The sequence below is a fragment of the Ascidiella aspersa genome, chromosome 1 (genome assembly GCF_963924565.1).
Source record: "Ascidiella aspersa chromosome 1, kaAscAspe10.2, whole genome shotgun sequence".
Taxonomy (NCBI): domain Eukaryota; kingdom Metazoa; phylum Chordata; class Ascidiacea; order Phlebobranchia; family Ascidiidae; genus Ascidiella; species Ascidiella aspersa.
The window spans coordinates 6506210-6531457 of record NC_139447.1 but is presented as its reverse complement, the minus strand read 5'-3'; the positions used below and the strand labels follow the sequence as shown (position 1 = coordinate 6531457).

The following is a 25248-nucleotide window of genomic DNA, read 5'->3' as shown; positions in this document are numbered from 1 at the left end:
CGGAGTGGAACGGGAAGTCTTTATTATATTACGATTAGCCACGCGATGATCGTTAAAGGCTCTTCTAATTAGCATACAACAATAGATCACTTCTAATTTAAAAAAAAAACTAAAAAAACGGCCAACCACGAATATAACTTTTGAGTGGACGTGAAAAAAATTTAACAGATTTCTAAAAATTATATAAATGATGTATCGGTTAAAGAAAGAAAAAGCTTGATTAGTAAAGCAAGACCATCATCGACGAATGGATCCAAACACCATTTGGCTACTCTTGGCCAGTTTTAACAGCAGACTGAAATCAGTAATCTAGTCGCCAAGAAAATTAAAAACTACAAAGGGTTCTTTACGGAGGTAAGCTTAAGTTTTTAGGAACGAACATAACATAACTAAGGCAAAAAACAAATGAGGATTACTAAACATTTGCTGTCATAGTTACAGAAATACGCGCAATGACTCTAAATATGACAATAGTAAGGTGTGGACTACGGCCACTACCTGAAAAATAAAAGCTGCTAGTTAACTAAAACAACACGATTTACTAAAAAGAACGCGTTACTTCTAACATCACGTTCAAACGTCTAACCAAGCGGTTCTTAAAATGGAGTCAATGGACTCTTAAAGGTACGCGTTAAGGAATCTCATCACGACATAGTGGTGCGAGTGCATAATTACAAAAATCGTTTTTTTAGTTGCGCATATCATCGACCTAAATCAGCAGGTTTCCAAAGTCTACTTGTTTATTGACGCCATTTCTTAGAAATTTCTTGCCAACATTGGTCCAAGTTAAAAAAAAGTTTAAGAACCCCTCTTCAACATTATATCTAACCTGCCCGATCCAGCTGTTGGTGAAGGACGGTTCTAGGCTCTGTGCGACCTTGAAGGCTTTATGTGCGAGTTCGACTTGCGAGTGCAGCAAGTAGAGGCAGCCAAGGTTGCTCCATGCACCCGAGTTGTTCGACTCGCACTCGATCGACTTGATAAAGGCGTGCTGAGCCAGAGACCAGTTCTGCGTAAAGTCGAGTTGTTAATATTTACGTTACGTTTAATTGGATTTACCTAATCCTGTCTGGACCATTTTATCGCTCCCCCTCCTAAGGGTTTCGATATACTTACTTCCTAAATGCTAAATTTATCCCCTGTATATCCCCTTATGCTTGAATAACTTTACGCAATACATAACACATCATATGTGCTTGATGTGTACCTTAAGCGTCACGTTCAGTTGGGACATACTTTTTATTGATGTTTTCCTTAAAAAAGTAGTTATAAAACAGAATTTTTGGTATTTCACGGTTTTCTCCGTTTTGTTTTGCTTCAACTTAGATTTGCTGTTTGTTCACATCTTAACTATGTTTTTGAGTTTTACAAGCTTCACGATATACAACTTGATTTAAATGTTCGACCGCATGGGATAGACGGGTTAAGTTTATAATATGCTACGTGAGTGCAGCCAGACTTAGACAACTAGATTATGCTAGTGTTTTAGTTCAATGAATCAATGCGGCTTGTTCTAATTCTAATCTAATTTGTTAATTGCTTGTGGTGTCTAATTGCAGTTCTAATAATTCAGATGTTACCAAAATGCTACTTTGTCCAACAGCATTTTTCTTCTCTCGGTCATAACAATGATTTAGATTATTACGCTTTGTTTGAAACGACTGTTTGGATTTTTAGTCTGAAAAGCATATGCTATGCTAAAACACCTAAAATCAACACACAAATATTAACCATTTATATTCTTATAAGAATAAATTGCGATTTAAATGAAATTGATCGTGCATAATTAAATGTACTTCTAGTTCAAACTCTAGTTTAAATTCTGCTTTTCAAGAATGTGGTAATATTAATTCTAATTTGAGAAAACAAAATTGATCTTATTTAAATTTTAGACTAATTTGGAAAAATTGAAATGCTTTAATTTTAATTCTAATCTAATTTTAAAAAGCTAAAATAAATCTAGTTGTTCAATTCGAGGTGCGATATGTGCATACCTCAATGTATTTGGAGGCAGCTGTCACTCCAAGGCCGTTCCAGAACATGTAGTTATCTGGATCCAGGGTCAGCGCCTTTTGTAGAGTCTGGAAACAACATGTGGACCATTACACAACTTGCTTATCAACAAACCAGAAGGCAAGCGTTTAACAAAACATATAAATAAGTACTTTGTGTATGTTAAAAAAATAATAATTTTCGCCGTTCTTGGATGTTTTTTAATTTATGGTTGTCACACAAATTTATGAAAAATATGTAAAAACATTTAGAGACCTTTTTTTTTATTATTTTAGAGACCTTTTTTTTTTAATTTAGAGACCTTTTTTTAATTTAGAGACTTTTTTTTTTAATTTGAAGGTTTTTAAAGACCTTAAATTTGATCGCTTAACGTTTTAAAGTATAAATTGAAAACACAACAGTATCGGTGCCAAGGTCAACACAATTAAAAATAAGTTTTTTTGCAATTGTTTTTATTGTACCTTTCGAAACAAATAACTTAAGCCGGACATAAAACAAATTCAAAGACTTTTCAAAGACTTTAGGAAAAACATGGGATGTTTTAAAGACTTTTTAATAACAGGTGAATCAATTGAAAGAATTTTAAAGATTCAAAGACTTTGTGGTAACCCTGCATTATAGTTACATGAATAAATATATAAACAATTATTCAATAAACTTAAATCGACTCAGAAAAAGAGGTTATTTTGTCAAGAAACATCTACTGAAACGGAAAGCAAAACAAAAAACAAACCAGAATCGACTTTTCGGCCAGTTTGGTGGCCGTAGTAAGGTCGCTCTCTGCTGTCGCCTGGCGGAAGAGATTGACGCCGAGATCGTACCACAAGCTGGCGCTCTCGTCAAGGAGCGAAATTGACCTGGAGTAGCACTTCGCTCCCAGCCGCAAAGTCTGGGCAATTTACTCAAGAGGTTATTCAATGCAAAATGCATACTGCACAGTCGCACATATGTGTGTTAACAACTGTGATCTAGCCCTTCTAAAGCTGCTTTTTGACCAACGACTACGGCTTACGTATAATTAGTACATCGAAAAGTTATCGCAGACTCACCGAATCTGCTGATCAATGATGCGAGCAAGGCAGGCTAGAAAAACAGCATAGCCTGCAGTGAGGTTAGAAGTCACGACTTTCTTAGGTTAGAAGTCACGACCAGCCATACCGGGACCGTCGCTCTACCAACTGAGCTAGTACTATACATAGGCTCAGAGAGGAGGGAGTCGCTTGTGTTATTGATCGACAGATTCGGTGAGTCTGAGTTTTCGAGGTTTAAGGTATTCTGAAAATCCTTTTACAGCAGCTTTTGTTGAACTGGTTTGAAATTTTATTACTTCTTGTGTGGCTCAAAAATGAAACTGAATGGGGTAGCACACGGCTAGGTTATCTCAATAAATTATATAAACACACTCTTTCAGTTGCGGTAACCCTTAACATGTTTTTAACACAGGTTTTTGTCCCTAACAATAGCAACAACTATTATACTGTTGCAAGCATTGTATCAAGTGTAAAATTGTTCTTCCGGGACTTGTATTTATTTAATGTACTTTTTAATTTAAGACAATGATATTGCAACCATAGTCTTGTAAACCGTGTTTCATTGGGTTTTCTTTATTGTTTGACTCCTATATATATTTTTCGCCCAGTTGCAATATCATCGCCCTAAAGAAAATTCCGTATAGGTTATCCTAATAAAAAATATTTTTCGGAAGAACAATTTTAACAACAGTAACAATGTTTGCATAGAATAAAATACACATTCGACAACTCGGCCAACCTGTGCCAGGCCACGTTAAGGGGAATCCAGTATTTTTTGCGCAACGTTACATTTCACAAACTCAGGCTACCCGTCTCACCAGTCACACATTACCGGGTCAAGACCATATTTCGACTTACTTCTGACTTGCCGAGTATGATTGTGCCTTGCGAACTTTGTTCGTTGTCGCGTTGAGGACATAGAGCGACCGGTATGCTCAGCTGCACTTGGCTCGCGTGGAGCGGATGAACCGTTGTGAAACAGTCGCCGAGAAGTTTCCAGAGACAAGACATTTCGCCGCTGTTGGCGCACAAGAGTCGGTTAAACGCTCTGAAGCTTCAAAAGTGGCTGCGGCCAGACTTGGACAACTAGATAATTCTAGTTTGCTAATTCAATGAATTAGAGCAAAAAGCGGCCAATTGCAGTTCTAATCAAGTTTGTTAAATGCGTGTGTGCTCAAATTCTAGTTCTAATCTAATTCGGGTTTCACCAAAATGCTAATTGGTCCAACGACAATTTTAGTCTCTTATTCAACACATAGTATTTGACTTTATTAAACTCTTTGGTTGGGATGCAATTTTCAGTCTAAAAAGTATATGCTATATGCTAAAAGGCCTAAAAAATAGCACACATGTATTTACCATTCATATTCTTAAATACTTCTCGAAATAAATGTAATTGATTGTGAATAATCAAATGTAATTCTAATTCAAATTCGTTGATTTAATAATTCGGTAATTTTAATCTAATTTGAGAAATCACAAAATGATCTGATTTTAATATAATTCGGAAAAACGGAAATGCTCTAATTTTTATTGTAATTTAATTTTAAAAAGCTAAAATAAATCTAGTTTTCCAAGTCTGGTTGCGGCGGGTTTGCCGTGGCTTTTGCGGTGCGTTAAAAGGTACAACAACGTTATAGGTCTGACATTATGCGGGACACTGTACAACTTCAGAAGAGTTAATTATACACACACACATTTTTATGGCAGGGATATGATCCAATATAATGTAATTGAGACTGGGATGAAAATATGCCGTTCGGTTAGTCAGATAAATTCACAAGGTCATAACCGTAGATACACAGAAATACTCTTATGCGCAGCTGGTGTTTACATTTTTGATCTAAAGGTGCAAAGCAGGGATGTCCAACTTGCGGCCTGCGGGCCACATTGCGGCCCGTCTGAAATTTTTGTGCGGCCCGCTAGTCATTTTCACTCCCTTTCATTTTCAAGTAGTATTTTAAACTTTCAATATTAGCCTAATTAAAACGTACCAGTAAGCTTTTAGGGGCGCACTAATAGTATAGTATGGGTAATATATATATATATAATTATAAAGGTCCGTTATACTCTAAAGAGCAATACTTAATCTTGAAACTTAATAGGTTCTGCGGGCCATTAAATTATTTTAAGTGTCAATGCGGCCCACTATAATAAAATGTTGGACATCCCTGGTGTAAAGGGTAATGTCGTGTAAAAAACAAAAAAAAAATATAGTTTAGAAAGGCCGTAGGCTTTTTGGAATTGTCGTCTTAACTGGGTAAGGGATCGAAAAAGAAACATAAATAAACAACTTGAGGCGGATAATTTTAAAGTGTCTATGTATACTCACTAAGATGCTAAACCAGTCTTGATAGTATACAAGCTATGAAGATGTAAACATGTTGCTATATAATTAAACATAATTTGCCGAAAACGGCGGTTTGATTTTTTTTAGCGATACGGCCCTGTTCTTACGCTACACGACTAGTATTATGCGTCGACCGAAAAAAAGTACTATGCGTCGACCGAAAAAAATAACTATACATCAACATAAACTCAGACTTAGCCAAACCGTGATGTGGCGGCCTTTACTAGGCAAACAACGGCCGCTTCCAGATGATCGAGGCAGGTTCGGTCTCTTCCCTCGCACAACATTTGACGGGCGATTGCCAGGTGACTCTCCGACAAACCTGAAGGATTTTAACAGAATTTCAAAAACAGTTATCGAAAACTGTCATACGCATTTAGTTTCATTGCCTTCGGGAGTAACACAATTTTATATATTTTACCTCGCTTTTTTACCATTTTTTTTTATTCTTTCTCTTGTAGCGACACTAGACCGAACCGGATTTATAAAATCGTTGTTTTGCCGTTTGCTTATTTTTCTCATGCCTTTTTATCGCAGGTTCTAGTGTGGTCTTTTTTTACTGCAGTAACAACGAACTAACTTAAAAACTAAGTATTATAGCCACTTGTCATAGACAACACTGTTATCTAATACCGTTTGGTTGAAATCGAGTATAAAGAAAATCGTGCTAAAAAGTATTAAAATAAATATTTATTTAAATTTAGCAATAATGGATTCGAATCGGGTCTAGAGAATAATAATGTGTTCGACGAGTCTTGGGTAAAATCGTGGCTTTCATTAACCAAGGATCACAATTTTTGAGCCTGGTAACTGTAAAGACTGTAGCAATCGCGGGACGGCTTTAAACTTTTGTGCCGAACTTATTTAGCTTTATTAGAATTAATCAAAGAAAACCATAAAGTATTCCCCATATTCTAAAATGCGCTTCATGTAACCGTCGAAGTTTACTTTAAAGTTTCATCAACATTTAGCGTGGATTTGCACCCGATAAACTTTCCCATTTATAAACCATTAATAACTGTATGTTGGGTCCACTATAAAATGTGCCACGAGCCGGATGTACTACATTGGCTGGCCGGATTGGGCTCGCGAGCCGTAGTTTGGTGACTCCTGCTATAAGCGGTTACCTTTCAATGCCGGAACGTAGTCGGCTACCAAGGTGAGAACGTCTTCAAACTCGGAAACCGCATCGCAGTGTTGACCTAGAATCTGAAATTGTATGCTTTGATAAGATCGGCTTTGAACTGTGAAACAAATGCATGTCCGATATTGACTGTAGCCTATACACTACACCAAGTGGTAGTTGCAGTACTTTTCGGATACAGATTAGGTTTCGTCGCCGGGCCGATACTTAGACAATAGTCACGGTTAGTAATCACACTTGGCGATATCTATCTTTGATTAAAATGTTATCAGACGCGAGTGTATTAATGTTTTTAAGGACCAAAAAACTGTAGTTTATAAAACCAATTGGTTAAATGGCCTTTGGATGTCCCAAACTAACCTATCGATTTAATTGGAACTTAGTATTCGAGCAAGACGAATGAATTTTTCGAATGAAATACAAATAATATGGTGACATAATTATAAATATTCAGGGCCGTGAAATATAAATTGAAATTGAAGGCAAATAAGAATGAAGCAGTTGTGAATGGAATTATTGAATGTCGACCAATGGATATTTCGCCTTATTGATTTACCTGCTTTGTTGACACAAGCCAAAATACGCCACAAGCTTAATTGGCGATGTTATAATTAGTAAACCTACTAAAAATTGTTTCTGTCTTTCACTTCTTTCTAAATGGGACAAAACTCGACAACATAAAATTGAATTTATGATAAAACATAAAATTGAAATACCTTAACCAGGGTTGCCACAGATTTTTATGAAATCAATTCGAAGACATTTGAAGACGTTTCAAAGAAAATTTAACTGTTTTTAAAACCTAAAATTGGATCACTCAACGTGTTTCGAATACAATACGACAACAAAACAGTATGAAAGTCATGGTCGACACAATAACGAATTGTTCAATATTTAAAGACTTTAGTTTGTTCAAACCCTTTTAATCGTGTTCACTGTTCAGTATACTGACTACTAACCTGCTTGACTGAGGCCATCTGGTAAACGCTGTACACCGACGTAGGACAGAGCTGGTGAGCTTTGTTGAATGCCTTCCAAGCGGCTGTGTAGCTTCCCCTGTTCATGTAGCCCTCACCCAAGCACTCCCAGCAAATACTGAAAGCAGTGAGAAATTAACTATTGCTCTATCGAACAGTGCTTGCCAAAGTGGGCCTGTGAAGCAGTTTAATGGGGGTTCGCAAAATGAAACGTTTTCAACACAAAATAGAAAAAGTACAGAATAAGGAGAAGCAAGTTAAACTGTCTCAATAAACTTTGTAATCTATTGATCAGTTTTTGTCGTTTTACACAACTGTTTATGTCGGTACCGTTTTCGTTTATAAGTTCATTCTATTACAAGGGACCGCAATTATCCCAGCTATGTAATTTTCTATAGTGGCATATATATATATAGAAAACAACAATTAGCGGTTTCAATTATCCGGTACAAAATTTGCAAGTGGACTGGAATATTTTAGAGTTAGAGTTAATTGTGCTTGCATTATCTATTTCAAAATGTGCGCACATTCTGAAAAAAGTGCGCATGTTTTGAAGGCATTTTAAAATGTGCGTAAATTTTTTGCACAATTTCGCGTGCACATTGTGCAAAAAACGTTCGAATCCCCGTCTCCAGACACAAACCCTCAATTTTACATTTAAGATTTGAACTTACTGGTCTTCCGAATCTGCCCTCAGTGCAGCTAGAAAGCACTTAATGGCCGCGCTTGCGTCTTTCGTGTTAAGGCGACAGAGTCCGAGTCGGAGCCACGCCCACTTGCAAGTTCCGGGCGGGGCCGAGTTGGTGACGCCCTCGTACAGGGAAATTGCCTCGGTGTAATTCCCTAAAATGAAACACGAGTTTTTGAAAGCCAGTTTTCAAGTTGGATACCCAGCAAAAATGCACTCAGCAAATAACGCATAGAGTGGTTTGTTTTTGTCCATTGCGTTTTAGATTTTCTCCCAGCATTTATAGAGCTCTTAAACATAAGTATAACTTTTGGTTAGCTTAAAAAGCGGTATCAGGGTAAACACCATTAAACTTAAGGATGCCATTTTTGTTATTTTTGTGTAGTCTGAAGCTATGAAATGTTTATTTGCTCTAGCTTAAAATAATTTTAAATTGCTCAAAATTTTAACCAAGGGTGCTTTCGACTTGTTAAACGCCAGTGTTGTAAACAAGTCATTTTGTGAAATTGATTATTATAAGCAATAATTCAACCAAAAGATAACAAAAAAACGTAGGAATCTAATTGTTTTATGTGTAAAACTTCACATAAAGAGCTCAATTTTATAATAAAATGTTAAATGAAAACACTTAATTTTAAAATCAAGTCATTTAACCAAAACGACTTAAGTCAAGTCTAGTCATTTTACCAAAACAACTTAAGTCAAGTCAAGTCATTTTACCAAAACGACTTAAGTCAAGTCAAGTCATTTAACCAAAACGACCTAAGTCAAGTCTAGTCATTTAACCAAAACGACTTAAGTCAAGTCTAGTCATTTTACCAAAACGACTTAAGTCAAGTCAAGTCATTTTACCAAAACGACTTAAGTCAAGTCTAGTCATTTTACCAAAACGACTTAAGTCAAGTCAAGTCATTTTACCAAAACGACCGAAGTCAAGTCTAGTCATTTACCAAAACGACTTAAGTCGAGTCAAGTCATTTACCAAAACGACTTAAGTCAAGTCTAGTCATTTATCAAAACGACCTAAGTCAAGTCTAGTCATTTTACCAAAACAACTTAAGTCAAGTCAAGTCATTTACCAAAACGACTTAAGTCGAGTGAAGTTATTTAACCAAAACGACTTAGGTCAAGTCAAGTCATAAAAAACACTTGAGTCAAGTCATGACTTAAGTCATTACAACACCGTTAATCGCTGTCCACCCTTACCTTCATCAACGTATACATCAGCTAGGGCAGCTCCTGTCTCTTCGCTTTCCATGTCCAACGCCCGCGCCTTTAGATAGCACTTCTTTGCTCTGCTTGCATCATGCGCCACATCCTTATAGAAGTGGCCCAAGTGAAGGAACACTTCGCTGTTGTTTGGGTCCAGTTTGGCCGCCTAAAGTCAGAAGTGATTTTTTTCTATTTATTTGGTGTGTTTTTGGAGCATGAAGGTGGGGGAGGTTTTGGTTAGAAGTTGTAAGAATGTGAAATCTTATAAAGTCGGTAGCATTTTCAACTTCCGTATATCTCTAAGAGAGGTGTTAAAAGTCAAAAAAAAAATATATAAAGTAAAAAGTGATTTTTTTGACATAATGGTTGGAAGTTTAAGTTTGACTTAGTATATGAAATCCTATATAGAAGTAGGTAGGAGTTTGAATATTTCGATTATGAAATTAAAACTCAAAAGAGAAATTTTCAGAGTCAAAAGTGATCTTATCTTACATAATGGTGGGAGGTTTTAGTTAGACTTACTAAGCATGTCAAATATCTTTAGAAGACATTATATTTTTATATTGGAAACGTTCAAAACTCTACCTACTTCTATTCGGGCTTTGGTGTTTGTTTTCAAACATAGTAAATTTAGCTCAAGTGATCTAAAGTCGGTGGTTCTGAAACCACTGGGAATCCGTGTGGAAGTTTTAAGGTGTTCGCTAAATCTTTTTAAAAAATTCATGAAGATTTTATGTTAAACTGTTTGTTTTCAACTTTTCAAGATGTACCTTTAAGAAAAGGGTAAGGCACTTGGTCCTGTCGTTTCGATAAGCTTGGTCGTGATCCCACATTAGCTTGGCGCAGAGGAAAGTGGCAATGTACGAAGCTGGGTGAGCCTCGCAGATCTGCTGTAACTCACATATGGCTTCTTCCTTTTCACCAACCTGAAAAAGACCACAAAACTATGTTAAGGGTTCTAACCAAGGCTTGCGTCAATCTTTCAAACTTTTGTGCGCCGTATAACAGAGCGGCAAACGGTTTAATCCGTGTTTATATCTGCGAATGAAATCCAATGCATCATTATGCGCGAAGCAAAATAATAACTAACGTAGGGATGCCAAACAGCAAACCTTGTTTTGTTTTATGGGTTTAATCAGAATTAAACAATTCGAAATGTAAACCTGTAAGGTCATAAAGATTTGTTGGTAGTCGTATTTGTCTAATAGGAAACCTATAGAGATAACTTATACTTTTTCAAAAAATGACGCCTGATTTCTAAAGTAATAAAGGTTTCTTACTTTTTTTAACAATTTAATAATGAAATCACTGGCGTCTTTAAACAAAACAAATAGACATTTAAAATTCAAAAACAATAATACAGAAATACTAAAATGCATTAGGGTAGTGCTGTAACTTAACTTTAAATTCAGTTCTATTTATTAGGTAAGATTGCAATTTGCAATGCATAAACTTTGGTGAAATTAAAAGGAATGCTAAAATTTTAAAACCACAAAATAAAATCAATTTACGGCATAAAGGTGACCTGAAAATTGTTAGGTTTTATAGCAGTTTAAATTAATTCAATTTACAGTAAACATTAAACAACAGTTAGTAGGAGTAGTGATTTTAAATAGAAAAAAAGATGGTTTCACCATGAATCGATGATAAGCTGACCAACTGAGAAAATCTGGATCATCGCCATGAGACTTCAAAGCAACCGCTAAAAAAGATTCGATTCCTTCAAGATTGTTCAGTTTTTTGTTAACGTTGATTAAACCGAGAAGAATAGATGCTGAAGACGCTTCAAGTTTTAAAAGCTGAAATGAATAAAAAGATAGTATTTGACACAGAGCATTTTGCGAACCAAAACAGAATAGGTGGTTTTGATAATGGTGGTTTGTAATTGTTATTTGAAGATTGTATAAATAAATATTAAAAATGAATTTATATGCTACTCTAAGAAAAAAAACTATAGTACCATGCAAGCATTTTTTTTATCAATGAAGGTATACATTTTTTTTAATATTAAAAAATTTCAACCTTGAAAAAAGCTGACCAATTTTAATATCTAACCCACAACTGCATTTTACCTTGACTATTTCATACAGGCGAAGGCAACCTACCTTCTCATAAGTTGACCTGGCCAGCTTCAGAGTTCCAGGGTCGCTTTGCATAGCCATCGCATGAGCCAGGCATTTGGTAAGAATAATCTTCAGCTCACTTAAACACTGATTGCGAACAAGCCAGGTCCGTTGCTTGGTCTCATTCGTCAAGGCTTTGCATTCTTGCAATGCTGACCTGGGAATAGGTATATCAGCAACTGCCTTAAAACGTAAACTAATTAAAAAAAGAAATGCTTCGGATTCAGATTCATTTGGCAATCTCAAAAAGCCAAAGTAATAAAATAGGCGTTATAGAACAAGATCACCATTAAAAACTTTTATTAAACACAGAATGTTGCGTTGATATTAATGCAACTCACTTTGCAGATTTTTCTGCTGGTATTGCTTGACGTAGCTTGAGCTGTGCTTGGCAAAGCTTAACCCAACCAGGGATATAGTCTGGTGCTTTGCCAAGGCCTTCTTGCAAGTTGGCGGCAGCTTGCTGGAAGAGTCCTTTTGCAAACTCTTCAGATCCTTTTAATATTTGCTTGTATGCTCCACTGTATGACTGCAGTAGAGTTGTGACTATCTCTTCATTGACTAATTGAGAATCTAAAAGGATTATGAATAAACAACTTGTTTTGACAAAGTAAAAAAATACAAGTGAAAAACAATTAATCTATTGAAAATATAAAAAAACTGTTAACAGAGAATATATTAAAAAAATTTGCTAAATCAGGTTTTTTTAAAGGTAGAAATTTTCAGGTCGTTATTTAACACAAACAATTTTCTTGAATACCATGCTTTATGCTTATTTAACACAGCATATTGGGGTACCTGTTTGCATGGCAGCTTGTATGAGAATTTCTGCACAGACGATGCTGTTTGGGTGAGCCATAACGAGTTGTTCAGTTAGTTTGCAAATGGTTGATAAATTTTGCTCGAGAAGAGGTTGATGACAATTGACATACAACAATAAGGCACCTAGGCATTCTTCTTTTTCCTTTAAATCAACTTCTGGGAGCTGGCAATACGCTTTGGAAAAGTTCATTATCTGCAAATTTATGGTTAGGTGTTGAAAAGAATACATCGTTCAATTCAACTTTGTTAATCCTAATAAAGACGTAGGACAATTAACAACTTTACCTTAAAAAATTAATGATATTAGATTTAAGTTAGCTTAAAAATGTCCTAATCTTCCACAAAATTATTTTAAGGTAAGAAATCTAAAATCACTATATAAATAAAGACATGTAAAACCATTATTCACATAATGCAAGGGTTATTCAGGATAAACTGTCCGTAATTAGCTTGTAACATTGCAAAATAGTAAATACAAACATAACCACAGATTGTGTGTCCTTGTCACATTTTTACTTTTTATAAAGAGTTTCCTTAACACAAATAATTTGTAAAGAATGTCAGAGCATAATTCAGACATTAAATAAAATATGTTGTTTACCAATTCAGAATGCACAATAAGCTTGACATGGTCCAATGCAGCCTTTTTCAGAACGTCAACTGCCAACACCAAAAGCGGCAAATTACTTTCCTGGTCAAGTAATTTTTTTAATGGGACAAAGGCAAGTTCATACTGCTCATTGGAGCAATAAGCTTTTGTCAAACCGGTTTCAAGATCCTTGAGCTTGGTAGTGTCACTGTAAAAAATGTTGTTCACAACATTAGGCGATAAAACAACCTTGCTGCAAAAAATTGAATAACAAATGTAAAAATAAATAAAAATATAATACCGTTTTTTTTATAAATAAAAGTAAATTAAAACAAACATTGCATTTGTCAGTTTGACTATATAATACTAAGTTTTACTTAGTTTTGTGTTTAAAGGTTACCTGAGTAATATAAGACCTCAGAAAAAGTCTGCAAATTCAAAATGTGACATGAAGTTTTATATTATACCCCTTTTAATTAATATAGTTACTTAAATGTCAGTTTGTTAAGGTTGAAAACTAAACCGGTTGTATTAAGCGAGCACATAAAATGCTTGGGCACAACTGACTTACAAGAAGAACCTAGCTCAGTTTTGCCTATTTTGTAAAACTAATATAAGGAAAAGAGATTTTGTACAAAAAAACTATTTCACCATCTTGGTGTTATTGCAAAGGTTTTTTGATATATACCTGGGGCTTAGGTTGACTAAACTGAGATAAGCATTGATTAGCTGCTGATGCTCAGCTGTTGAGAGATTTTGAGACTTGTGCTTTGTGTACAAGCTGACAATGCCCTGATAGGCTAGCAGTTGTTCAGGATTCACATTGGTGGCTTTGTTGTAGGCATCAGCGGCAAGTTCGAACTGACGAAGCTCTGATTGGCAGAGCCCACTGAATACTAGTGCATTGTAGCTGCTTTCATCTGTTTCAAGAGCTGCCTAAAGTCAAAATTGAAGGATCAATTTAGTGTCCAGGTCAGTCTGCCCTTCAAAGCACTGTTCACTAAGAATTTAGGAGTGTATGCTTAAAATTTTTGTTTTTGCAGGGTGCACAGTCACACCAAAGGTTTGAATCAGAACACAAGCCCAACCTGATACAAACAAAGTATATTTTTTCCAATTTGATGTGTGCAAATTATATAATCAGATTTTTAAACCGCATTAAAACAACTTTAGTATACACCTGCCACAGAATGCAGAATTGTGTTCAGGAATGGTATTCACTAATGATGTTCTCTGCAGTACATACCATTTAATCATGCTGGCTATCACATTAAAGTTTTAATATATGCAAGATGGCCATAAAATATAATCTGATTCTGGTAACACAGTGATTAAAGTAAAGTTTCAAACTAATCTTAGATACACATCAAATACAGTCTGCATTTTATGGTGTGCAGTCAAGTCTAATGCACAAATGATCCTTATTTGAAACTTACACTTTAGAACTTTGGCGCACCAATCACCCTCATGTTTTCAGTTAAATATGTTCGCAAGATCGGCCAGCCATACCTTGCAAAATGCAAACCATGACAGTAATGTCATCTGACGTTAAATATCACCTTTAAAATGAAAAATAGCAGCTTTATCACAATTCCCTCTGGGGGTTTATATTGCTAACATTATTTGGGTTACGGTGCGAGTTAGCATACGGGGTTAGCGTTTGGGCTAGGTATTATTATTAAATGATGAACATAATAATACTTGACCCACCCTCACCAAAACACTAACCGACACCCTAACCCAAATATTGTGCGTTTAAAGAATGTGGTAGGATTCTAGACGAGCGCCCAAAACTTTGCTACTTTGATTTGTAAAAAATACAAACGAAACTTTCAAACCTGACAAAATTCCAAAGCCTTCTTGAAGTCTTTGGCTTGGATGCACTGTTTGGCATTCTTCAGGTTTATCTTAGTGGCTTTACTTGTCATTTTTGTTTTTATGTTAGTCACTGGTTAGTAACTAATGACTATAAGAACATCTAAATGCGCTAAACTTTTATATAATAAATATTTCAGAAAAACATTGTGGGTATCGTCAAAGGTTTTCCAGTAGGGGAAGCCCCTGTATATTTCGGTAAAACTCAAGAATTGAAAAACACAATCTATGACCGAGAACAAAATGTAATGACATTACCTAGTTAAAGACGCGTGTAACAGTAGTTTTCGCTGTTACTATCAAGTGCCTTAAAACACAAAAAACATATGCACAATGAAGGGCAGTATTAGGCACAAACAGTTAGCAAGTAATTTATTTTATACCACGGGCCAGAGGCCTACCAATCACCATGTTATGTGTAGTAGATTGCAGGGTGTACTGTACACCACACCTTATGCCTAACCCTCGAGTCTAGTAGCTAACGTTAATTCCTCGATTTAAGTCAGTCTTTACCTTTAAATTTCGTGATTTTTACAGTTACTTGTATCGCAAGGTAGGCTACAACATGTTTATTAAAAAGCGCGTATATTTATTTGAAGTAAAGGTAACAGCGACGCATGTCCGATTGTTTGTGTATCTAGGCTACTTTAACTTGTAGCGTGTGCGCTTGACGGTAAAGTGTTCAAAATTTTACGTTGATATCATTTTCCTTGTTGGGTCGGTCTGGCTTATCCAGTAAGCAACAGACCAGCTAATCCTTAACGCAGTCGCTTCATGCTCTATCATATTCACGCAGCTGATGTTGAAATACACAACTTTTATATTGCAATAATTACACGACGTGTTTTGCTGCGCTGTGAGACACGTTTAAAGCACAAGTTATGCGGAATTAAATCTGGTATGGTTGCTTACAACGAGTTGCGTGGGTACTGGCGCAAGTCAAGGACTTTTGTTTGAAAGTTCATAGAAAACATTTTGAGAGATAACATCACAGAGTTTAGCCAAAAGCGACGTGTTAAAGTTTTTGGTCGAAGAGGTGCAACTTTCATCACAAAAGCTGCATTACACACACTTTATCGATTTGCGCAAAGCGATAAAACAACCTTAGGCCTAAATCGTTTAATGCACTTAAAGTGTAATTTTGAGAGATGGGTTATGACACGTACGACGCTTTGGGATAATACATACGCAAGTGTTCCTTGTCAAATATAGTGAATACATTTAATACGGGAACGTACGGTACATCAAGGCAGGTATATACTCTGAGTGTAGGCCTATGTACTATTCTGGGACAGGTAAAAACTTTTGCACATCTTCACAAGTCAAAATTCTCTACTTATCTCAAAATAAACCTGCTTTCCAAGCGATAGGGTGCCACAGGCCACAGCTATAGCCTACATTAATGGTTTCAATTTTACAACATAGCAGACATTTACTATAGCCTACGCAAAAAAACTCATTGCAATACATAAGTAAAGTTTAGCCCCATTTGTCCGTTATTGCCCCAACACGCATTGGTAATTTATCTTGCTTAATTGGTCTCTCGAAAAACAATTTATGACAAAAAAGTACAGAATACAATATGTAGGGGTAATAACCACATGTTTCGGGTTTTAAGGCAGTGCTACCGAGTCGGGTAAAAATAACCCGAGTTCGATAACGTCCAAAAAATGAACCCGAGTCCAGCTCTCAAGTCCCGAGTCCGTATCTGGCCAAATGTGCGTTTTGATTAGTGCCGAGCCCGTCTCTGACTCAGCTCAAAAAAGTTCAAAAATGTTACTGAGCACTGATATACACCGGCTGAAAATGGTTAACGATATTCCAGCATCATGCTTCGAAATGTTTAATCTTAATAACATTTCCTTATCTATTGGCATGACAGGAATTAAAATTCAAACGAGTTGGTCTTGTTCAATTACAACCAACCTTGTTTGATACATTCATGCCTGATTGTATTTTCAAAGAAGCTTTCAACGTTTTCAAATAAAAGAATATAATGGATGTGACTTAAAGGATATTCTCCAATTACGCTGAACTGTGCGGATATTTTCTGTTTTTACTTCCTCTATCAATTGCGCAAAAAATAACAAGTAAGTTTAGGTGACAGTTTCTTTCTTATAAACACGTGTCAAAGGGGTTTAAAATGTGATCTGAGTTTGTATCCACGTGCAAGGGTGTATCCAGGGAGGAAGCTAAATCCCCCAAACTATATTTTTTTACCGATTTTATTTAAATAAGCTCAAACACTTTTTTAGCTTTGCGCGAATCTTATATGGTTTTTTACTTAGTATACTACCTTTTAATTATTTCGGGGATAATTTTTAGTACAGCTGCATTTGGGAATGTACAAACATTTATCGTGTACCCAATGCCTTGCATCTAGTTCTAACATAAAGGTTTTGTCAATTTCAACCATCTGATCTCAATATTTTTGCGCTCACGCTTTATCCCTTTTCAAATATATACATTGGACCAAGTATCGTAGATGAACGAGTTCGACCGGACATAGGAATTTCTAAAGGTAACTTGTATCATGACGTCACGTTATGACGTAACTTTCGACCCCTACGTTAAAACAACGCCGGGAAGATATTTGTACTCTAGCGTGGGTTTATTAGGTAGGTTATAATTTGAAAAAAATGTACAGAATATATCCGTTATTTTAAGCTTTTCCGGGTGAAAGAGTAGTGTGTTCCAAACGCTACAGTCTATTCTCCATAAAATGGCACAAATTATTAACTTTATGACACTTCTCTTCTGTTTTATTTTGGTATCGATTGTGGGACCAAGCTTTCGCTTGCCCAAATAGTTTTTTCGAAAAAATAGGCTTTATTTAATTACCAAAACCCCAGAAACGCTCATATTGGTTCTCTCACTGAATTTAAAAGCAAATATATCTAAACAACTAAACCAAAAGATGATTATCGGTTTCTTAATATATCGGAATAATTAATCTTAATACAGTTTAGAGGCGATTTTTTGTAAAGCAACATTGCAAACCAGAAAGGTGGTAATGCTTATTGTTAATTGTAAAACCCGAATAATTTAGCCGGGACAATATTCAACGTTATCTGCCACGTTTAAAAACAAACATCGTTGCGATACGACGAGGAAGTTAGGAACGATCGGTCTGTAAGTTTCGAGGAATTTCGACGTCCTAAAACCACAACGCACCTCGCAAAATGCTATATAAACGCGACGAAGCACGTCCCAAATCACACTTTGCACTCAACAAGCAATACTACAAGGTAAGTGATATTAAAGTACAAGTGTAAGTTTAACTATCCTAGTTTTTGTGTCGCCGAAGACCTGCTGGTTTTGTTCCTCTGGAGCAACTTTTTAACGTCAGACCGCACTTGTGTATCTAAACACGTGGTGGCGCACCTATAGCGCAAATTTTATGTATACCAATATTTCTCTTGTACTGGCTGTAATTTTTGCTTTACATACGCCTCGTAGTTGAATTATGGCATTTGAGGTACTGTGGGCCCAATGAGCTAAGCCAAAGTATTAAGCAAAAATGGTAAATAATATATGTTGTACTTTTTTTCGTTGGCCCGCGGGCAGCGGTTGGGAAATGCTTTTTTTGGGATTTAAGCCATATTAATTTAGGACTGATGTGACCCTTGATAAATTAAAATAAGTAGGTGTTAATGGATATAAAGGGGGTAGCCACATGGATTAACAAACGTCTTGGTGCATTTATTTAGCAACCTAAAACTATTGGTAATTATTTTTATTGGCTTGCATTACGTATAGATACTCAGCACCTACATTTGTTGATTAAAAATTTGTGATGGTAAAAAGTAGGCGTCATTACTTTCTTTCTATCTGCAGTGTGACTTGTTTAGTCTTATCAACAACAACCGACATTTCTTTCATTTATATTTAGACATTTGACCTGAGCGAAAACTTTTTTTTGCAGATGAACAGCTGCATTTTGATTTTGTCCGTTTTGGTTCTTGTCGTCGCTTTCAGCGAGGCGGCCGTGCTGCAGAAACGAAACAAAAGGCAGATTTTTTACAACGGACCAACCGGCATCCATGGTAATGGTGCCGCAAGTCTTGGATTAGCACCTGGAGGATTCCAAGCCCAGGCATTGGCCAACGCAGGACTTGGAATTCATGGATTTGGTGGAGCCCAAGCCGCGCTTGGCGGAACTGCCTCGATCAATAAGGAAGGGTTAAATGCCGCCGTTCAAGGCCAAGCAGGTATCGGCATTAATCACTTCGCAGGTGTTGCCGCGAATGCAGGTGGGCAACTTGCGATCAATCAGCACGGAATAGGCGTCGGAGCTAACGCAAATCTTCAAGGAAACCTTGGACCAATTCAAGCAGGAGCTAATCTCGGCGGCGTTGCTCAACTCGGACCAAATGGATTGCACGCCGGTCTTCAAGGTGGCTTCAGCCTTGGGGATGAGTTGAGGGCTGCAGAAGGCAGGTTCCTCGAAAATGACGGAGTTTTTAACTCAAATTGGATCATCGGTGCTCCCTAAAAAGTAGAAGCGATCATCTTTACAGCCTAATCGCAACAATAGTCATTCTCATGTTTACATTTGATGGTTATTTGTCATGGCGGTCAGAATAAAAGTTACAGAAATGTATAAAACAACCATGTTAAGGTCAGCAAACTGTTTTAATCGCTCGAAAAACGATGTGACTGAACAGAATCTTATACATTTTAGCAGTTAGATCAGTTCATCAACCAACCGATTTTATACATTAAGTTCTAGAAATTGGTGTATATGTGTGTAAGCTAGACCAGTGGCCAAAATATTTGTTCTCGAGACCTCCTTTAAGATATTCCATAACTTACGCGAGACCCTATTTTAGTAGATTACACGTAAACCAGAGGCAATTAGAATCATATTCAAAATGGCAGTTCGATTAATTGTCAGAATGGGTTGTTTCACTTTGCCAAGAATGTCGTCAAAACTATACAAAACTAACTAAAATCAAGGTATAACGTTTATTCGGGTCATTACGACTTGAATAGAAAAATGTATTGGCCGCTCGTGAAGTAACAATGAAAATCGGTTTATGGAAACTCGTAATTAACCAAACAATATAGTGATTGTTTTACTATTGTATTTCAAAGTATAAAGCAGAAGTCTTGAACTTTTTTACCAGTACACTTTCGATTTGTCTGCATGTAAGGTGTATGCCATCAGAATAATTATCCCAACTGTTCACCTAAGTGTTAGCAACAATTTATATTCTATTTAAATAAACTCTCCAGGTCTAGGGCAGTGTTTCTTAATCAGGTGATTGGTCCACCCCGGGTGAATAACATTTTGCAGGGGTGAATCAACCAAAAGGAGTAAATAAGGGTGAACCGTCAGAAATGGATGATAGCTTGCGAGCAGGGTGGTATTCCGGGTGTTCAACCTGTTTAGTGAACAGGTGAGAATTTCCAAAAACTAAATTAAGTTTTTTTATCAGGGTTAATAGAATCTGGAGATCGATGCTAGGGGTATACAAAACTAAAAACAGTTTAAGAACCACTGCTCTAGGGTATCTGCGCAAATTTCTCTCGCTTACTCCTGTCACTTAGAAGATTAGGACTCCTGGTCCTGGTCTAAACTGTTTTAAATATAAAATAAGACGATATTTTTTGGAAGTGATATTTTATTGATGGGTTTGTGATATTCTATTTTTCTCTTAAGTATTAAAGTAGGACAATGCTGTTGCATATTTTGATCCGGTATCGCAAAACGTGGGCATACCCTAGAGCAGTGTTTCTTAAACCTTTTTTAGTTTGTTTACTCCTAGCTTCAATCTACAGATTCCATTCATCCTTGTGAAAAAACTTAGAATTAATTTTGTTTTTGGTAATTCCCACCTGTTCACTGAACACCCGGAATATCCGCCTTGTTCGCAAGCTATCATTCATGTTCTGACCGTTCACCCTTATTCACCCCTTTTGGTTGGTTCAACCCTTAAAAAAATTTATTCACCCTGGGGTAAACCAATCACCTTATTAAGAAATACTGCCCTAGACCTAGAGAATTCATTTTAATAGAAATTGTTGCTAACGCTTAGGTCAGTGGTTTTCAACCAGGGTGCGATGAACCCAAGGGTTCCTCTAGTACAGGCCAGGGGTTCCGCAATTTCTAAATTGTGTAGCTAATTGGGGGTGTGTTTATTACACTGGGGTTTCACGAGCCAGTGAAATTATTGCACTCGGGTTCCTCGAGCCAGTGAAATGTTTCCATGGCATTCTACTCCAGCAAAAAGGTTGAAAAGCACTGGCTTAGGTGAACAGTAGGGATAATTATTCTAATGGGATACACCTTACTTGCAGACAAATCGAAATTGTACTGGTAAAAAAGTCAAGACTCCTGCTTTATACTTTGAAATACAATAGTAAAACAATCCTTATATTGCTTGGTTAATTACGAGTTTCTATAAACCTATTTTCGTTACTTTGCGAGCGGTCAATGCACTTTTCTATTCAAGTCGTAATAACCCGAATAAACGCTATACCTTGATTTTAGTTAGTTTTGTGTAATATGATTCTAATTGCCTTTGGTTTACGTGTAATCTACTATAATAGAGTCTCGCGTAAGTTATGGAATATCTTAAAGGAGGTCTCGAGAACAAATTTGGTCACTGGTTCTAGCCTATATGTATATACACCAATTTCTTAAATTTACAGTATAAAATCGGTTGGTTGATGAACTGATCTAACTGCTAAAATGTATAAGAATATGTTCAGTCACATCGTTTTTCGAGCGATTAAAACAGTTTGCTGACCTTAACATGGTTGTTTTGTACATTTATGTAACTTTTATTCTGACCGCCATGACAAATAACCATCAAATGTAAACATGAGAATGACTATTGTTGCAATTAGGCTGTAAAGATGATCGCTTCTACTTTTTAGGGAGCACCGACGATCCAATATTTGTTAAAAACGCCGTCATTTTCAAGGAACCTGCCTTCTGCAGCCCCCAACTCATCCCCAAGGCTGAAGCCACCTTGAAGCCCGGCGTGCAATCCATTTGGTCCGAGTTGAGCAACGCCGCCGAGATTAGCTCCTGCTTGAATTGGTCCAAGGTTTGCTTGAAGATTTGCGTTAGCCGCGGCGCCTATTCCGTGCTGATTGATCGCAAGTTGCCCACCTGCATTCGCGGCAACACCCGCGAAGTGATTAATGCCGATACCTGCCTGGCCTTGAACGGCGGCATTTAACCCTTCCTTATTGATCGAGGCAGTTCCGCCAAGCGCGGCATGGGCTCCACCAAATCCTTGAATTCCAAGTCCTGCGTTGGCCAATGCCTGGGCTTGGAATCCTCCAAGTCCTAATCCAAGACTTGCGGCACCATTACCATGGATGCCGGTTGGTCCGTTGTAAAAAATCTGCCTCTTGTTTCGGTTCTGCAGCACGGCCGCCTCGCTAAAAGCGACGACAAGAACCAAAACGGACAAAATCAAAATGCAGCTGTTCATCTGCAAAAAAAATTTTCGCTCAAGTCAAATGTCTAAATATAAATGAAAGAAATGTCGGTTGTTGTTGATAAGACTGAACAAGACACACTGCAGATGGAAAGAAAGTCATGGCGCCTACTTTTTTACCATCACAAATTTTTAATCAATAAAGGGAGATGCAGAGTATTTTTACGTAATGCAAGCCAATAATAATAATTACCAATAGTTTTAGGTTGCTAAATAAATGCACCAAGACATTTGGTAATCCATGTGACTAACCCCTTTATATCCATTAACACCTACTTGTATTAATTTATCAGGGGTCACATCAGTCCTAAATTAATATGGCTTAAATTACAAAAGAAGCATTTCCCGACCGCTGCCCGAGGGCCAACGAAAAAAAGTACGACATATATTGTTTACTATTTTTGCTTAATACTTTGGATTAGCTTATTGGGCCCACAGTACTTTAAAGACCATAATTCAACTACGAGGCCTATGTAAAGCAAAATCTACAGCCAGTACAAGCCAAATACTGGTATACATAAAAGTTGCGCTATAGGCGCGCCACCACGTGTTTAGATACACAGGTGCGATCTGACGTTAAAAAGTTGCTCCAGAGGAACAAAACCAGCAGGTCTTCGGCGACGCAAAAACTAGGATAGTTAAGCTTACGTTTGTAATTAAATATCACTTACCTTGTGGTATTGCTTGTTGAATGCAAAGTGTGATTTGGGACGTGCTTCGTCGCGTTTATATAGCATTTTGCGAGGTGCGTTGTGGTTTAGGACGTCAAAATTCCTCGAAACTTACAGACCGATCGTTCCTAACTTCTTCGTCGTATCGCAACGATGTTTGTTTTTAAACGTGGCAGATAACGTTGAATATTTTCCCGGCAAAATTTTTCGGGTTTTACAATTAACAATAAGCATTACCACCTGTGTGTTTTGCAATGTTGCTTTACAAAAATCGCCTCTAAACTGTATTAAGATTAATTATTCCGATATATTAAGAAACCGATAATCATCTTTTGGTTTAAATGATTAGGTATATTTGCTTTTAAATGCAGTGAAAGAACCAATATGAGCGTTTCTGGGGTTTTGGTAATTAAATAAAGCCTATTTTTTCGAAAATACTATTTGGGCAAGCGAAAGCTTGGTCCCACAATCGATAGCAAAATAAAACAGAAGAGAAGTGTCATAAAGTTAATAATTTGAGCCATTTTATGGAGCATAGACTGAAGCGTTTGGAACACACTACTCTTTCACCCGGAAAAGCTTAAAATAATGGATATATTCTGTACATTTTTTTCAAATTATAACCTACCTAATAAATCCACGCTAGAGTACAAATATCTTCCCGGCGTTGTTTTAACGTAGGGGTCGAAAGTTACGTCATAACGTGACGTCATGATATTTCCGGTCGAACTCGTTCATCTACTATACTTGGTCGAATGAATATATTTGAAAAGGGATAAAGCGTGAGCGCAAAAATATTGCGATCAGATGGTTGAAATTGACAAAACGTTTATGTTAGAACTAGACGCAAGGCATTGGGTACACGATAAATGTTTGTACATTCCCAAATGCAGCTGTACTAAAAATTATCCTCGAAATAATTAAAAGGTAGTATACTAAGTACAAAACCCTAAAAGATTCGCGCAAAGCTATAAAAGTGTTTGAGCTTATTTAAATAATATCGGTAAAAAATATAGTTTGGAGGACATACCTTCCCCCTGAAAACACCCTTGCACGTGGATACAAAACTCAGATCACATTTTAAACCCCTTTGACACGTGTTTATAAGAAGGAAACTGGCACCTAAACTTTCTTGTCATTTTTTGCGCAATTGCAAGAGAAAGTAAAAACAGAAAATATCCGCACAGTTCAGCGTAATTGGAGAATATCCTTCAAGGCACTTCCTTTTTATTTTATTTTTAAAACGTTGAAAACTTCTTAGAAAATGCAATAGGTCATGAATATGTCTAAAGGGTTATGGTTGAAATTGAACAAGACCAATTCGGATGAATTTTAATTTCTGTCATGCCAATAGATAGGTAATGTTATTAGGACAAACATTTCGAAGCATGATGCTGGAATATCGTAAACCGTTTTCAGCCGGTGTGTATCAGTGCTCAGTAACTTTATTTAAATTGCTGAGTCAGAGACGGGCTCAGCACTCATCGAAATCGCACAATCGGCCAGAATCGCACTCGGGACTCGAAATTCGGACTCGGATTCATTTTTGTGGATGGAGTCGGACTCGGGTTATTTTTGCACGGCTCGGCAGCCCTGCCTCAAAACCCGAAACATGCGGTTATTACCCCTATATATTGTACTTTTTATTTTATTTTCTTAAATTGTTTTTTCGAGACATCATGCAAGATAAACTAACAATGCGTGCAGGGGCAAAAAGAGCCAAACTTTTTTTTATTTATTACAATGTTTTTTTTGCGTATAGTAAACGTCCGCTATGTTGTAAAATTGAAATTGTTATAGTAGGCTATATAGCTGTGGTAGGCTACCCTATCGCTTGGAAAGAAGTTTTATTTATTTCAAGATAAATAGAAAATTTTGACTTGTGAAGATTTGCAAAAGTTTTCGCCTGTCTAAGAATAGTGCACACACATTTAGAATACCTGCCTTAATGTACATTCCCGTATTAATTTTATTGACTATATTCGACAAGTTACACTTGGGTATAATTATAAATACGTTGATGACTGTCTTAAGTTAGACAATATTACTATCGTTAATATTACTGTGGTGTTTTTACCTAAGACGTATTTTTATTTATTCTTGCAAACGTTTTTAAAATAGTAAGTCGTGAACAATATAGTCAATGTGTTTTACAAAGTAGAGAAGTTGTTTGGGCTCTTTATAACCACTATCAAATACATTTGGCGCTATTCACTGTTTTTCTAACCATTTGTCTTTCAATGACACTTGTACATAATGCGAAGCAAATATAGAAAAAGTAATGTAGATGGTCTCG

At 36.6% G+C, this 25248-nt stretch overlaps 2 protein-coding genes across 2 annotated transcripts in view; one reads left to right on the top strand and one right to left on the bottom strand.

The window, feature by feature from the left end:
- The window catches only part of LOC146166806 (tetratricopeptide repeat protein 37-like), a 29675-nt gene extending 14798 nt beyond the window's left edge, over positions 1 to 14877 (bottom strand). Inside the window, exons 1-17 of the mRNA XM_083385016.1 lie at positions 14788 to 14877; positions 13638 to 13885; positions 12962 to 13157; positions 12337 to 12553; positions 11880 to 12111; positions 11521 to 11695; positions 11050 to 11214; positions 10186 to 10341; positions 9410 to 9581; positions 8190 to 8358; positions 7498 to 7633; positions 6522 to 6603; positions 5599 to 5716; positions 3903 to 4062; positions 2747 to 2902; positions 1995 to 2081; positions 830 to 1009 (exon numbers count right to left, since the gene is read on the bottom strand). Of these exons, the coding sequence (XP_083241142.1) occupies positions 830 to 1009; positions 1995 to 2081; positions 2747 to 2902; positions 3903 to 4062; positions 5599 to 5716; positions 6522 to 6603; positions 7498 to 7633; positions 8190 to 8358; positions 9410 to 9581; positions 10186 to 10341; positions 11050 to 11214; positions 11521 to 11695; positions 11880 to 12111; positions 12337 to 12553; positions 12962 to 13157; positions 13638 to 13885; positions 14788 to 14877 (2739 nt within the window). The remainder of the gene's footprint in view (positions 1 to 829; positions 1010 to 1994; positions 2082 to 2746; positions 2903 to 3902; positions 4063 to 5598; positions 5717 to 6521; positions 6604 to 7497; positions 7634 to 8189; positions 8359 to 9409; positions 9582 to 10185; positions 10342 to 11049; positions 11215 to 11520; positions 11696 to 11879; positions 12112 to 12336; positions 12554 to 12961; positions 13158 to 13637; positions 13886 to 14787) is intronic.
- Positions 14878 to 18006: 3129 nt separating this feature from the next.
- On the top strand, positions 18007 to 19319 carry LOC146166805 (uncharacterized). The gene is made up of 2 exons (XM_083385006.1): positions 18007 to 18072; positions 18750 to 19319. The coding sequence occupies exons 1-2, from the start codon at positions 18007 to 18009 to the stop codon at positions 19317 to 19319; spliced, it is 636 nt and encodes a 211-aa protein (XP_083241132.1).
- Positions 19320 to 25248: the final 5929 nt, after the last annotated feature.